Consider the following 12,406-nt stretch of genomic DNA (forward strand, 5'->3'; position numbering starts at 1 on the left):
AGTGTTTAGAAAGTAAAAAAAAGATTCAAAATCACATTTTATGTTGGACTAAAGGACAAAAAGACACAAAATGACCCGAGAAGACACAAAATGACCAAAAAAGACACAAAATGACTAAAAAAAAGACAAAATTACTAAAAAAAAATGACACAAAATGACAAAAAAGGACAAAATTACAAAATAAAGTCACCAAATGACAGGAAAAAAACTAAATCACTTAAAAAAGACACAAAATGACCCAAAAAAGACACAAAATTACCAAAAAAGACACAAAATGACAAAAAAAAGACCAAATTACAAAAAAAATGACACAAAATGACAAAAAGGGACAAAATTACAAAATAAAGTCACCAAATGACAGGAAAAAAAACTAAATCACTTAAAAAAAGACACAAAATGACCCAAAAAAGACACAAAATGACCAAAAAAAGACACAAAATGAACCAAAAAAAGACACAAAATGACCAAAAAGGACACAAAATGACAGAAAAAAATAATTAAAAAAGAAACAAAATGACCAAAAAAAGACACTGAATTACCAAAAAAGACACAAAATGACCAAAAAGACACAAAATGACAGAAAAAAATCACTTAAAAAAGAAAGACAAAATTACAAAAAAAGACAAAAAATTACTAAAGAAGACACAAAATTATTTAAAAAAAGCAACACCTGGTTTTATTCTCAGATTCTCCCAGTTATTGCTGCTGCTCCTCCATATATAATATCAGCTAGTAGAGTGATACATTGGTTTGTAATACTACACAGCAGTACTACAGTAGGTCCAGGACTCCCAGAGCTCCGTGTACACAACATGATAAGTGCTTTCTGCTGCAGCTGATAGAACGTGAACAAAGGGCAACTGTCCTGCTCTAAGCCAATATGCCAATTTTCATCTGATGCTAATTTAGACCTTGGCCGGGCAAAGAGAGTGTAACCGCGGTTTCATCTTGAAAACATTATGCAAACAACGGTGGGACACTTTCCAAAATGAAACAAAACCTCTTTTAATGAATTCTACAACCATGAGCAGCTTGGGTTTTTACAACCTCTACTTTGCTTGTAATTGGAAAATGGTTACAGAGTTTAGATTAATTAGTGGTGGAAAAAGTAGTTGGATCCTTTGCTTCAGTACAATTAGAAAAGGTTGTATTCAAAACCTGACTTAAAAAGGATTATCAGCAAAAAAAGTAACCATTGTGCAGTAAAATGATCCTTGTTAATGTGTTAATGTTGCATTTTTTCCTGCTGTAGATGTTTCAGGTTGAGCTCATTTTAACTCCTTTATATCATGTTGGGGAGTTTTATCTGCAGCAATGCATCTTATTCTATAACAGGGGTCTCAAACTCTAATTACCTGGGGGCCGCTGGAGGCAGTATCAAAATGACCAAAAAAAGACACAAAATTACATAAAAAAAAACTAAATGACTTAAAAAGACACAAATTGAGCAAAAAGACACAAAATAGATAAATACAAAAAACAAAAAAAAGTACATAAATTATACATAAATAGTACATAAAAAGTACATAAATATTTAATCTCAATGAACCCACAAATACCTTAGAATTACTGTATTCTTACTAATACAATTTTTTTTCTTGATTCTAATGAAATACACGTGACCTATTTTCTCAATATGTTGAAAAATATTCTTGAATTAAGTAAATGCTAGTGCCATTGCATATGCATAGGCATTATATTTCTAGAAACCAGCAAAGTCAGACAAAAAACTAGTAAACTTTTCTTGAAACAGCTGCAAATATTAACATCTGGCTGCTTGTTTTAAGGATGTGAAGAGGTCAAATTATGTCAAAGTTATGATTTCTTAGTTATGCTTGAAATAAGAAATTATTACTTTGAAAAAGCAGTTTTATACTTGTAAGTGTTGATGAAACAGCCTTTGTTGCTTTTGATATTCTAGTTTCCAGCATGTATTTACTCAGTATAGGTCATAAAATCTCAGTAACAAGCTGTAATATTATTACAAGGACCAAAACACTTAAAGCAAGTGACAACAAGTGAAACAGTCTAAAATAAAAACTGCTTACTAGACAAAAAATAAGCATATATCCCCTTGATCTGAGATATTTCATCTTAATTAGATTTCAGTTTTTGCAGTGTATGTGTGTTTTAAGTGTACATTTGCACAGGTTGATGGCAAATCTCGTTGTGCAATGACAATAAAGGCTTCTGATTCTGATTCTGATTCTGAAGTGCAGTAAAAAGTACAATATTAACTTTGCGATATAGTGAAGTAAGAAGTATAATTAATAATGGATGTATCTTACACTGTAAAAAAAAAAACCTGTTGTTTTTACGGTAAAAAACTGGCAGCTGTGGTTGCCAGAACTTTACTGTAAGAAATACGGTGCAACTTTTTTAAATATTACGGTAAAAAGATATTAGCACTGTTGATTTCACATTTAAGATTGCGATTTTATTTAATTTTTTTACTGTATAAATAAAAGGTTTTTCCATCAAAAGAAACACTGTTTTGCCATATAATTGACAAGAAAATACTTTATAAATGCCGCATAAATGAAAGATTTTACCTTTAAATATTACAGTATATTTCTGTTAGAGATATGGTGTTTAGTACATTTAACAGTGAGAAAAAATATAAAGTATATATATTACATTAAATACATATTACAGTGTATTTTACAGTGGAGTTATGTATGTTTCAAAAAACAAAACTGTAAAAAATACTGTTTCGGCTGTTACATTTACGATGTTTGATTTTTACTGAAACTGAATTAACTCATTTATCATTTTACGGTCTTTTTCTGTCACGGTTTAGCAGTTTTTCACCGTAAAATCTACATACATTTTTTACAGTGTACAGTTCAATGTATTGATTGGTGGCTGTGTAAAGCAGTGAGGTAACTGTAATGAACTGATAGATAATGAACTTTCCTCCTTCCTGTGTTTCAGCCGGAGGCTTCGAGTGCACACAGGATCGCTGTGGGGAGGAAAGAAATGGCGACCACGCCTGCCACTGCTCCGAGGACTGTCTGGAGAGAGGAGACTGCTGCTCCAACTACAAGTCTCTCTGCAAAGGTACCACAATATGACTCTTTATAGCATTTAACCAGAAGGGCAGTCAGAGAGTGCACACCTCTTAAAGGCCCTTTACCGTTAACGAAAATTAGTTTAAAATGAATGTGCATGAAAGTCAGTGATTAGGGCCACGGGGCAATCGCACCGAGCACTGGTCCCTACAGCAATAGCTGTGGGGACCATAATTGTTATACTGTGGATTTTTTCTTCTTCCGGACACAATTTCGTCCCGCTGCTTGTCAAATTATATATCAAAACGTGCGGTTTGACCGGAATCGGTATGCTATTACTTTTCTCTACAGAATACGAATTTTGCCCAATTCTGCCCAAAATTTTGCATTGAAGTGAATGGGACGGGCGAAAAAAAAATGAGCGAAAAAGAACAATAATTGGAGATTTTTAAACGTCTACTTCTTCGGCATAATTTTACCTAGAGACTCCATTTAAACTTTAAACAGTAGACACAAGTCTTGTGTATCGGTGTATTAATCCACGTTTCGATAGGTCATATACTTTTTTATCAATCCCTGTTCAATGACCATGATCATTTTTGGAGAAATTCTGGAGTGTAGAGGGAGAGAAAAAACTGTCAAAAAATAAATTTGAAAACTGCGTTCCAGGCCGCAAATTCCACTCTACAGAAATAATTTATACATAGAAACGTAGGAAAATTAGTCTTCTCCCTCACAATCCTCTGGTAAAGCTGTCAGAGTTATAGTTTGGGCGTAAGACGCACAGATGCACCACCAACACCACCAACAGCCTCATTGGCTCCCATATTAAAAATACAGGAAGATTTCTGAAAAAGGGAGATGTAACAGTTTTTCAGATCGCTCTAACAAAGCTATTTCTTAATTTTTCTTCACAAAAAACATATGTAGACGTTCAGGAAGAACTCAGGATGCTCAAAGTGAATTCGGATCAATGATAGGTATTATGGTTTTGCCAAAAATGCTTTTTGTTCAAGGCCAGAAATTCCAGTCTGTCCACCTCTGGCTGCTGTCACTGTTCAGGAACATTCAACAGCGGCAGTTAATTCTGTTGATTGCTCTGCTCTGATTGGTCGACCCCAACGCCTTTGATCCTTTGATGTGATTACAGTTACAGATACACTCACGCACGCATACACACATGCGCGCGGAAGCGCACACACCTCCAGATACACATGCTTCACACACACACACATTTTGAGGTTAAAGGTCATAGGTTGCTGTATAAATAAATACTTGAAAAGGAATGCTTGTTGTAGGTGTGCTCCTTGTATATTATATAGTAGTATAACATTACTAGTATTAATTGTTTGAAATCTCTGAAGAAGTAGCCCCCGTGGCCCTTTCAGAATTTCCCCAGAGGAAATTTTCTAGTTATTTTTGTGCTGTTTTTTCCATGTGAGGTGAGACTTCGTGGGTCCAAGGAGACTGTGAGGAGATCAAGAGTGCTGAATGTCCTGCTGGGTGAGTCTTAAACTGACAGCAAACTATTTCACATAATAGTCTGTGTGCTAATACAAAACAAATTGTGTTTTTATTTTATTGAAAGAACAGGTGAATGAGGAGTTTAAAACTTGTAAAACAGTCACTTTGAACTGGAAAATATCATAGAAATCTGTCCTTGATAACCATTAAGTATTGAATTCAGTGAAAAAGAGCTTTTGCCAATTCTGCCACCTGTTTTTAAGAATTTGATTTTTTCTTCCTTGTTCTGCTCAGCTTCATCCGTCCTCCCCTCATCATGCTGTCGGTCGACGGGTTCAGAGCCTCCTACCTGAAGAAGGGCAAGTCTGTCACCCCCAACATCCATAAACTAAGTACGTCTACTTTACTTTTTTATATTTCATTTCCAAAACAAAATGTAATGATTGTATAAGTCATGATCTGTGGAAATGATACCACTGTGGAGTGGTTTGCAGCCAAGTGTGAAGTGGTCAGGATGGGAGTCTGCACCTCCAAGTCAGAGGCCATGGAAAAAACTGGATTGCTCCCTCTGGGTTAAGAGTGAGATACTGCCCCAAGTAAAGGAGTTCAAGTATCCCAGGGTCTTGTTCACATGTGAAGGCAGAGTAGAGCAGGGCTTGAAGACTCGGCTCTGTGATTGTATGCGGTTCCACTTCAACAATCTCGTTGTCCATGTCTCCGACCCTCTGAGACCCTTTAATTGATTGATTGATTGATTGATTGCTGACCTGGTGCCACCGGTCAAGACGTAATGTTAATGTGAAGTAGTTTTAGGCTGCATGAACTGCGTAGTTTTATTTTGAAAGGAGCACAATTTTTGACAGGATTTTGTATTATGATCTCGTTAACGATTTCAGTCAATGCAAGAATGTCAGTTTTTCATATGCAGTATTTGTTTTGGTGACACCCCACCCCCACCCCCCCATGCATAAACATTTTTCAGGCACAGGATTTTTTTCTGCTTCAAGCCCTGGTAGAGTGTGAGATGGACAGGCGTCAGCAGTGATGTAAGTGTTATACCGTACGGTTGTGGTAAAGAAGAAGGAATTGAGTCAGAAGGCAAAGCTCTCGATTTACCAGTCCATTAACTTTTAAACCCTCAGCTATGGTCATAAGTTTTGGGTAGTGACCAAAAGAATGAGATTGTGGATACAAGTGGCAGAAATCACTTTCAGAAGCTCAGAGTAGAGTGTAGAAAAAGGCCAGTTGAGGTGGTTGGGACATCTTGTGAGGATGCCTCCTGGGTGGAGGTCCTGTTGGAGGTTCTCCAGGCACATCGAACCGATAAGAGGTTCGATGCAGAAGACTCACAGCACACTGGAGAGACTATATATCTCAAGTTGCTGGGAATTGTTATGGGACTCCCCAGGAAGAGCAGAAAGATGCTGCTGTGGAGAGGGAAGTCTTGAATGGTTGGATGGATGGATGGATGGATGGATGGATGGATGGATGGATGGTTGGATGGATGGATGGATGGATGGAGGGATGGATGGATTGTTGGATGGATGGATGGATGGATGGATGGTTGGATGGATGGATGGATGGATGGATGGATGGATGGTTGGATGGATGGATGGATGGATGGATGGATGGATGCTTGGATGGATGGATGGATGGATGCTTGGATGGATGGATGGATGGATGCTGGGGTGGATGGATGGTTGGATGGATGGATGGATGGATGGATGGTTGGATGGATGGATGCTGGCGTGGATGGATGGATGGATGGATGGATGGATGGATGGTTGGATGGATGGATGGATGGATTGTTGGATGAATGGATGGTTGGATGGATGGTTGGATGGATGGATGGATGGATGGATGGATGGATGGATGGATGGATGGATGGATGGATGGTTGGATGGATGGATGGATGCTTGGATGGTTGGATGGATGGATGGATGGATGCTGGGGTGGATGGATGGTTGGATGGATGGATGGATGGATGGATGGATGGATGGATGGTTGGATGGTTGGATGGATGGATGTATGGATGCTTGGGTGGATGGATGGTTGGATGGATGGATGGATGGATGGATGGATGGATGGATACCACTTTACCGCAGACAAAACAAAGCTAAAACAAGGCTAACTACCATCAACAAGGCTACTGAGGAACAGGAGTGCTGTCTGTCTGCCAATAAATCAGCAAGTAGGAGTCCTCTCTTGGTGCAAAACACCAGAATAAATCATTAATCTGGTAAATGCAATGATGAGATTTGCTGCACTACCTTCTCGGCAGAACGCTTCTTAATCCTCTGTGCTTAGCAGGACAGTAGAAGAACAGTTTGTAACAAATCTCCCCAACAACATTGTTCAACTTCAGAACAGACTTGGAGACCTGGATCTGTGTCAGGTGACCTGGATATCCTCTCATCCTCACAGAGAAGGGTAGGGACTGGCAGTAACTCCAAAGGGCTGCAAAGAAAGCTAATGACTTGGCCTAAAACTCTCATTGTGGGTGATTTGCTGCCAAATATGTAAAAAGCATGAGCATAAAGAACACCAAAATTCAATGATTTCTGAAAGATTCATTAAAGAATGCCTCATACTCTGACTGCACACACACGTGTGAAAAAAACATCATAATGACATTGTTAAACAACAGCCAGAGACACAGAAACAAGACTTTACTGATCTATTGAAGCCACTCAGCTGTTTGAATACAGACGTGTTTATTAGAGGCCCTCATCCACCAATCAGAAGAGGATTAAAGAGGGAACAAACTTTACTGCTTGTCCCTTCTTCTCTTGCCCAACTCCAACTTTATCTCTCCTTTAAGTCCCAGCTTCAGAATTATCATTCGTCTCCCCAGTTTGATAAAAAGCACATCATGTCCAGTTATCAAAACTGATTGTGTACAAAAAACAGTAAACTTTTAATGATATCTCCGGGCCACAAGGACGATGACACTCATAGAAGTTCTCAAGACGAGACCCAGTGGGCTTTTAATTTTCTCTCTCTTTTATTCTACTGTGCTATGTCAGCGATTTCCTGTTTTCATTTGGTGCTTTTAATATGTTTTATGCTGAAACGTTTGAATGTGTTTCCTCTTAGGAGAGTGTGGTACGTCAGCACCCTACATGCGACCAGTCTACCCATCAAAGACCTTCCCAAACTTATACACTCTAGCCACAGTAAGTGACCATATCTACTGTCTTTCTGTCTGTCTGTCTGTGTTTGTTGGCTAATTCATGTTGCGATGCTGCTGCAGAATGTATATAATAACTGTAGTGACATTACTCTGCAGGGTCTGTACCCAGAGTCTCATGGGATCGTGGGGAACACCATGCACGACCCGGTGTTTAACGCCACCTTCAGCCTGAGAACCAGAGAGAAACTGGAGCACCGCTGGTGGGGCGGACAGCCGGTGAGTTAACCTACACACCAGCTTGGTACCTGGATAAGAACAGGGATGCTTAACTTGCTTAACTTGTATTTCCTCAGTGTTGCAGTATTACTTAAATCCATTCCTACAAAAAATAGATAAAAGAAGCTAGCTAAAATGTGAAAAGGCTGAATAACCAGTACAAAACTTCTGGACTTTTTTAGTCCCTGGAGAAGAGCAGGGCCATTTTTCTCCCCTGAAAACAGCCTGGTTGCTGATTGGATAGAACGCTAAGCAGGATGTGACGTAGTACTCCACGCCACAACAACACGCAACATTTGTAAAAGCCGGAGAAGCAGTGTTGCTAACCTAACGACTTTGTTGCTATATTTAGTGACTTTTCAGACGCCCTTAGCGACTATTTTTCAAATCAGCGACTGGCGACAAATCCAGCGACTTTTTCTGGTGTTATTGGAGACTTTTGGAGACTTCGAATCGAAGCGGCACAGTCCTCCTGCAGCAGTCTCTCCCAGCTGCAGTCACAGAGCCGGAGGGGATGTTAACCCCTTAGCGTCCAGTCTGCAAATTGCTAATAGGCTAACAGTTAGCTCTGTAGCAGTACAGTGTGTATGTGCTGCTGCTGCAGGAGGTGTTCACTTAGCGATCTCTGTTTGTTTACAACAAGAACCGGACACTCTGTGCACAGTTAGCGATGCGCAATCACAATGTTTATGATCAGCAGAGACGCTGTGCATAGTTAGCCATGCTGGTTTGTTTATGATCAGCTGCTGACTTTCCCGGTGGCCACTCTTCCCCCTAAAGGAAACACGGCTATAGTCACACTAAAACAATCTAGATCGATAAAAAGCCCAGCAGGCAAGAGGGGAAAAAAGTGTATTTTGATTTTAGGGAGAGCTGTCCCTTTAATGTTAAATATACTGGACATATTCGAGAGAGGTATTATTTTTTCGTGTCAAACTCTTAGCAAGAAAAAAAATCAGTGCATATTCAAAAACTATTGCTTTTAACACAGACTGTATATGTAGGCATCTCATTTGGAAAGTAAAGTTGGCTGTATAATTTCCTGTGTTTGAGGTGCATAGGCCAAACAGTATACAGTTAACTAGTAATATGGGAATTAGACAGTAGTTTGACTTCAGGAGCTCAAGGAGACAAGGACACACATAACATAGTATCAGTATATTATCCATAACCTTGTTTCCTTTGTGTTTTACAGATCTGGGTCACAGCAGAGGAACAAGGAGTGAAAGCAGCCACTTTCTTCTGGCCTTGGTACTGAAGTTGGTACTGGAATATTTTTCATTAGCTTCTGACACTGAACGGTAAACCGTAAAACCAAAACAATGTTGGTAAAAACACATATTCTATAAACTGAATTTGCAACATATCAGTTGTAGTTTAGTAGGGTAAGGGTAAGGTCCCTTTCATTACTTTTTTTTAGTAATTTTGTGTGTTTTTTTGGTAATTCTGTGTCTTTTTTTTTTTTAGTAATTTTGTGTGTTTTTTGGTGATTTTGTGTGTTTTTTTAAGCAATTTTGTATCTTTTTTTGGTCATTTTGATACTGCCTCCAGCGGCCCCCAGATAATTTGAGTTTGAGACCCCTGACGTAATATAAGACGTGTAATCAGTGCAGCTGTCATCTTGTTGAGTTATTGTTGGAGCTTGGCTAAAAATACTTGAAATGGAGAACTCAAGCCTGTTTACATACAACATTATTTAAAAATGGCAAATTAAAGGGAGATAAATACCTTATTTAACATCACTTACACCAGCAATCACCACCACGCCATTTGTACAGCGTGAAAGCAGTTTTAATTGTAATAGCGAGAGGTGATGGTTGGGAAGATTGGAGGCTGAAAAAAGGGATGAAATGGGGACAGTTGCATGAGGATGAACCATTGCCCCCTTGGTTCAAAGCAGATTCAAATCTCAGCACAATAATGCGAATTGTTGTCATCAAATTGATTGAATCAGATTTTCCTCATGAATTAAACATTTGAAGTCACTTTCCCGTGACAACGCAGACAGATTAGTTTCAGAAACCATCTGCATATGGATGACATAACGATCACGAGGGAAACATCCTGAGACTGACTGACAATGGCCCCAAACACACACACACACACACACACACACCACACACATCCAGGGACAACAGAGGCCATTGTCGACTCAAACAGCAACTTGTTGAAGCACTGAACAAAAATGATTCAAATCAGGAATTAAATGTTGAAGGAAAAGTGGAAATGATATATATCCTTTATTTAACCAGGCAAAAGTCTTGCTGAGATTAAATTAAACACATTAGCCGGCCGCATTAGCCAGTCGCGTATTAGCCGGTCGCATTAGCTGGTCGCATTAGCCGGTCTCACATTAGCCGGTCACATTAGCTGGTCACATTAGCTGGTCACATTAGCCGGTCACATTAGCTGGTCACATTAGCCGGTCACATCAGCTGGTCTCATTACCGGTCGCACATTAGCCGGTCACATTAGCTGGTCACATTAGCTGGTCACATTAGCTGGTCACATTAGCCGGTCACATTAGCCGGTCACATTAGCCGGTCACATTAGCTGGTCACATTAGCCGGTCACATTAGCCGGTCACATTAGCTGGTCACATTAGCCGGTCACATTAGCCGGTCACATTAGCTGGTCACATTAGCCGGTCACATTAGCCGGTCACATTAGCTGGTCACATTAGCTGGTCACATTAGCCGGTCACATCAGGTGGTCTCATTACCGGTCGCACATTAGCTGGTCACATTAGCCGGTCGTCGGTCAGTGGTGACGAGGCAAAAAAGTTGCAGAAATCAAATATTTCTTTGGCCGATAGGAGAAACAAGATTTGTTTCTGAAAAATAATCCTAATTTTAGTTTCAGTTTTTTCTTCTTCATTAAATTCACCTTTAATGTAAAGCTCTAAATGGTTTATCGGTGGAGTTTTAAACTGTGAAGAATCTGTCTGTGTGTGTGTGTGTGTTTTTTAAAACATGAGCTGCTACTCTGAAATGATGATTGGTCCTGTTTTGTCTCCAGGGTGATTCCTCTGGAGAGGAGGATTCTGACCATCCTGGGCTGGCTGCATCTGCCTGCTGATGTCAGGTACGGCTTCCTCTTCTTCACATTTACTCGCAGTAGCAGAAAAAGTTCAGGTGGAACTAATAAAATGAATGTTGGCTTGGTTCCAATGAAGCTTCCCTCAAGCAGCAGAAGCTGCACAAGCTAAACTAAAAGCAGCTGTTATCAAAGTCATTACTTCCACTAATTTAATTTGAGTTTTGCTTATTATTTAACCATTGTTTTCTCTTTTCCAAATTGAATTAAACTTTAAGACCTCAGTTTTTACAGCCTGGCCTCATAAAAAAAGTGATGATCAATGAAAGTTTCAATCTAGATGTTCAGATAATTTTTGGACGTATAACAAATACATTTCTAATCAGTGTGTGTGTGGAGGAGGTCGAGAGGGAAACCGCCGTTTGTGTCCCGTATTAAATCAAACTAAAAGTCACCATTGACTTATTTTAATTTATATACATAAGAACTTTCAAACTCCTTTTCTACTGAACTCAGAAACTTGTTAGTGCCTGTACATGATTTATGTGCATTGAAAGTTTTACTGAAATGCTTTTACAATCTTTTTCTGTAATGCTGTTGCATATATATAGTTTAACATATAACTTGCACACCAATAAATTTCCAGATTTTGTGTTGGTCTTCTATGGGTTTCAGTGGCGGTTCTAGACCAATTTCACTGTGGGGGCCAAGGAGGGGCCAGTGTTTAATCTGAGTACCACATTAAAAAACGGCAAAGATGATATTGAAACATTCTAAACCTTTATTTTAGCTTTTCTCTATTTAAATCTCATTTAAATATATTTGGAAGACACAAAAGCATTGATTAAAACAATGAGACTTACCAACAATAACAGTTATTTTTGTACGACAATGACATTTTTTTTTTTTTTAATTCACACATGCTTTTATTGCACAATTAAACTATTGTACAATGGACACATTTTGAGTTCCTTTTGTGTACGAGCAAAAAAAAGGTTAGAATTGTTCCGTGGTTCATCGTTATAAATTGATAATTTTGTCATTAATTTGACACAGGGGCCACAACAGGTGCCAAGGGCTTCTTCACAGGGGCAGTGGCCCCTGGAGGCCCCTGTGTAGAACCACCACTGATGGGTTTCTATAAGAAGTGCTGTGTGTTTTATATTTAGTCTGGAGTGCCGGTGGTGGTAAGTGCCTCTGGGAGACTAAAGATGCAGGTTGTTTTTAGTGCTGAGCAGATCCTGGGTCAGTGAAGGGGTCACGAGCTGATTTCTGTTTTTATAGTCGAGTGAGACGACAGTTAAAAGGTTTCTCAGTTCAGTGAGAGTTGAGGTGAGATGCTCTCAGAAACAACAAACTCAGAACTGTTTTATCTAGTTCACTCTTCAGAATGCTCTCACACCTGGATGAGTTTTAACCCTTTGTCGGGTAAAGAACTACTTTTGGTAACTTCAGTGGATATAAATGGTCCCCATGTCTCTCTGTT

General features: G+C 39.2%; 1 protein-coding gene across 1 annotated transcript in view; it reads left to right on the forward strand.

Annotated features, from left to right (window-relative positions):
• The window catches only part of enpp2l (ectonucleotide pyrophosphatase/phosphodiesterase 2-like), a 72,010-nt gene that overhangs the window by 11,917 nt on the left and 47,687 nt on the right, over positions 1–12,406 (forward strand). The window contains exons 4-10 of the mRNA XM_059349773.1: positions 2,935–3,060; positions 4,454–4,514; positions 4,770–4,867; positions 7,572–7,651; positions 7,765–7,884; positions 9,080–9,135; positions 10,903–10,968. Coding sequence (XP_059205756.1) covers positions 2,935–3,060; positions 4,454–4,514; positions 4,770–4,867; positions 7,572–7,651; positions 7,765–7,884; positions 9,080–9,135; positions 10,903–10,968 — 607 coding nt within the window. The remainder of the gene's footprint in view (positions 1–2,934; positions 3,061–4,453; positions 4,515–4,769; positions 4,868–7,571; positions 7,652–7,764; positions 7,885–9,079; positions 9,136–10,902; positions 10,969–12,406) is intronic.

The sequence above is a fragment of the Centropristis striata genome, chromosome 14 (genome assembly GCF_030273125.1).
Source record: "Centropristis striata isolate RG_2023a ecotype Rhode Island chromosome 14, C.striata_1.0, whole genome shotgun sequence".
In the NCBI taxonomy this organism is placed as follows: Eukaryota; Metazoa; Chordata; class Actinopteri; order Perciformes; family Serranidae; genus Centropristis; species Centropristis striata.